Consider the following 3118-nt stretch of genomic DNA (forward strand, 5'->3'; position numbering starts at 1 on the left):
TCGGCACCGAGGAGGACGAGCAGCACGTTCCCCACGACTTGTTCACCGAGCTGGATGAGATCTTCCTGAAGGAGGGTGAAGATGCCGAGTGGAAGGAAACGGCAAGGTAAATCCCTGCTGTAGGAGAGGAGTCCCCGCGTTGGCGGTGCCCATGGGCTCTGCCTTCCGCTCTCTGGGACGCGAAGCGTTTGCAGCTGCAGGTGCCGATGCGCGGAGCCTTCTCCTCTTGCCACCCCGTAGCTCTACCAAAGGGGTCGCAGAGCTGAGGCTGTTTTCTTGCCACGGGGCTGATGATGCCCGATGTCCGCAGGTGGCTGAAGTTTGAGGAGGACGTGGAAGACGGCGGCGAGCGCTGGAGCAAGCCCTACGTGGCCACGCTGTCCTTGCAGAGCCTCTTTGAGCTGAGGCGCTGCATCATGAACGGGACGGTGCTGCTGGACATTTGCGCCAACAGCATCGAAGAGATCGCAGGTACCGGGGGCACCGCGTCCCGCCGGGAACGGCCGAGCTCAATTTGCCGCGCTGCCCTTCGCTCCTCAATCAAACCCTGCCCCAATGCCACGTCTTTTTTCCAGAAGTCCCGCTGCGTTTTTAAATCGTGGGTTGTTTTTTGGATGCAAATTGGGTGTGCAACAGTCACACCAGCTTTTTCTCCCAATATGGGAGCCTTTTGAAAGCAATTTATGGGGTTAGAGAGGTGATTAGAGAATATTCTCCGGCCAGAAAGGAGTGTCAGGGCTGGGCAGGCTTCTCTTAGGAACACGGAGTCTGCGTAAGAGCTGAACCTCCTTAAATAAACTAATTATTACAAGCCGTTTCCTCACATTCTTTGTTTTGTTTTTTGTTGTTTTGTTTTGGTTTTTTTTTCAATTGCCTTAACGTCCAGGATTTAAGAATTTGAAAGGCAGAGTTTATCTGGCAGGTGACCAAGCAGCGTATTTCTGTGGGGAAGATAATTGAAGTTAATTGAAAAAGCGGCTTTGGAGAAATTATCTTTGACTGGCAGGGCTCCACTCAACCCTTTCAAGAGCTGGAGAAGTCGGAGCTGTTGGTAGCACATTTCTCCCCGGGTTTGGCAAATTGCAGTTGGTCGGCAAAGGAAACTCTGGGAAAGACTGTGCTAGAGATTGCTTATAATTTGTTTAAATGTGGAGAGTCTAGAAAGTCTGTCTAGAAAGGCCAGATCGGGCAAGAAAATTGCATTATCTAGGAGGGGGAATGATTATCTTAGCGGAGTGATGAATAAGCACTTTGAGGATGGCTTTTAGCAAAAGAGAATTCTTCCTTTGGCTGCAAAGGCTGAACTGCATTACAAGGTCTCGCTAAGCAAGGCTGAGCCCGCGTTAGGGTCTCCTGCATGGCACAGCCTTCGCCGGGGGCTTCAGGGGTCGGGACTTGGGGACTTTCCGCTCTGACGGCTTCGTTTCCCGTTGCCGTCCCCAGATATGATCCTGGGCCAGCAAGAACAGTCCGCGGAGTTTGACGAGCACATGCGGGCGAAGGTTCGAGAAGTCCTTTTGAAGAAGCATCACCACCAGAACGAGAAGAAAAGAAACAACCTTCTCCCCATCGTCCGATCGTTTGCTGACGTGAGCAAGAAGCAGTTAGACCTGCATCCCCTCGACAAGCCGGGTGAGGGTTCCTGCAGGGTTTGGCACCCGGTGAGGGTTTCTGCCAGGCTTTGGCACCAGGGGAAGGTTTCTGTAGGGCTTCGGCCCCATTAGACTTCTCGTGGCAAAGGAGAAGTGTCCCAATTGCTCCTTGCCCGTCTTTCTAAGTGTCTTTCTTTTTCTTCCCAGCCCAAACACTCACTCCTCATCCTTCTCCCACCACTGCAGAAGCTAAAAATGGGGTGAACCATGACGCCAACGCAATGGATCTAAGCAAGGTGGGACACCCATAGCTTTCTTGCACTTTTAGGGCCAGATTTTCTCTTGCAAACTTGGCTGCAGAGCATTCTGCAGAGTGCTGTGGGCTTTGCTTTTGGGGTAATGGCCTGAAAATCCCTTCTCGTGCCCAGGCGGAGCTGCACTTCATGAAGAAAATTCCCACTGGCGCTGAAGCGTCCAACGTGCTCGTAGGAGAGCTGGATTTCCTTCGCCAGCCCATCGTGGCATTTGTCCGCCTGACCCCAGCTGTCCTCCTCTCGGGCATGACGGAAGTTCCCATCCCAACGAGGTCTGAATGAGAAGCGCAAAGGTTTTATTTTAAAAAAACCCACAACAACAAACCATCAAATTGCACGCATCAGTTGGGCGTTCCCAAGGGAACACGGCCAGTGGGAGCAAGGACGTTTCTCCCACCTACATCTCCTTGCTTTCATTTCTCCCTTCTCTGCTGGAGCTTTTAAACCCATTGGCCAATTTTAATGAAAGTTGGCCCAAAACTCAAATTTGCGATTGGTTTTGATGAGTTTCAAATTCATCACCAGAGTCGGTGAGCCTCCACGTCCCCCGTCGAGCCACGCTCTGGGCTGGGAGCTCCTGGGGATGTCCTTGGGTGCCCTTTGAGTGAGGCCATGTTCTTCTCTCTCATTTTGGTTTTCTTGCCTAGGTTCCTGTTTGTTTTGCTTGGACCAGGAGGAAAAGTCCATCAGTACCATGAGATTGGCAGGTCCATGGCTACTATCATGACGGATGAGGTGTGACGAGATAAGAGATATCTCCGGGTCATTTTTTTTTTTGGCTTTCTTCACCTCTCCCTCTCTCTGTAGTAGTGAGGAAGAGGGTTTGGAAAAGGCTGTGGTGTGCCATGGGAGATGGGAGCCCGGTGGAGATGATGACGAATACCACGATGCACAGATTTTTCCTTTTGGGGGGAATATTTTCTGCCATTTCCAACAGGCAATTTGGGGAAAATGATCTTGCGTTTAGCCAAGAGCTTATTGCACTTGGTTAGGACATCCGAGGTGGGTCGTCCTCTCACCAGGTTGTCTCCTACGGGCAGGTTTTCCACGACGTTGCCTATAAAGCCAAGAACCGGGCTGACCTGGTGGCTGGCATCGACGAGTTTCTGGATCAGGTCACGGTTTTGCCGCCAGGAGAGTGGGATCCCTCGATCCGAATTGAGCCCCCGAAGAACGTCCCTTCGCAGGTGGGTGCTGCGGCAGAGGGAGGCG

At 52.1% G+C, this 3118-nt stretch overlaps 1 protein-coding gene across 1 annotated transcript in view; it reads left to right on the plus strand.

The window, feature by feature from the left end:
• LOC104290092 (electroneutral sodium bicarbonate exchanger 1-like) overlaps positions 1–3118 on the plus strand; it is a 14047-nt gene that overhangs the window by 1196 nt on the left and 9733 nt on the right. Inside the window, exons 3-9 of the mRNA XM_009889153.1 lie at positions 1–106; positions 311–471; positions 1444–1632; positions 1800–1888; positions 2021–2178; positions 2554–2641; positions 2947–3093. The exon at positions 1–106 is cut by the window's left edge and continues 35 nt beyond it. Coding sequence (XP_009887455.1) covers positions 1–106; positions 311–471; positions 1444–1632; positions 1800–1888; positions 2021–2178; positions 2554–2641; positions 2947–3093 — 938 coding nt within the window. The remainder of the gene's footprint in view (positions 107–310; positions 472–1443; positions 1633–1799; positions 1889–2020; positions 2179–2553; positions 2642–2946; positions 3094–3118) is intronic.

This window comes from Charadrius vociferus, unplaced genomic scaffold, assembly GCF_000708025.1.
Source record: "Charadrius vociferus isolate BGI_N301 unplaced genomic scaffold, ASM70802v2 scaffold627, whole genome shotgun sequence".
Classification (NCBI taxonomy): domain Eukaryota; kingdom Metazoa; phylum Chordata; class Aves; order Charadriiformes; family Charadriidae; genus Charadrius; species Charadrius vociferus.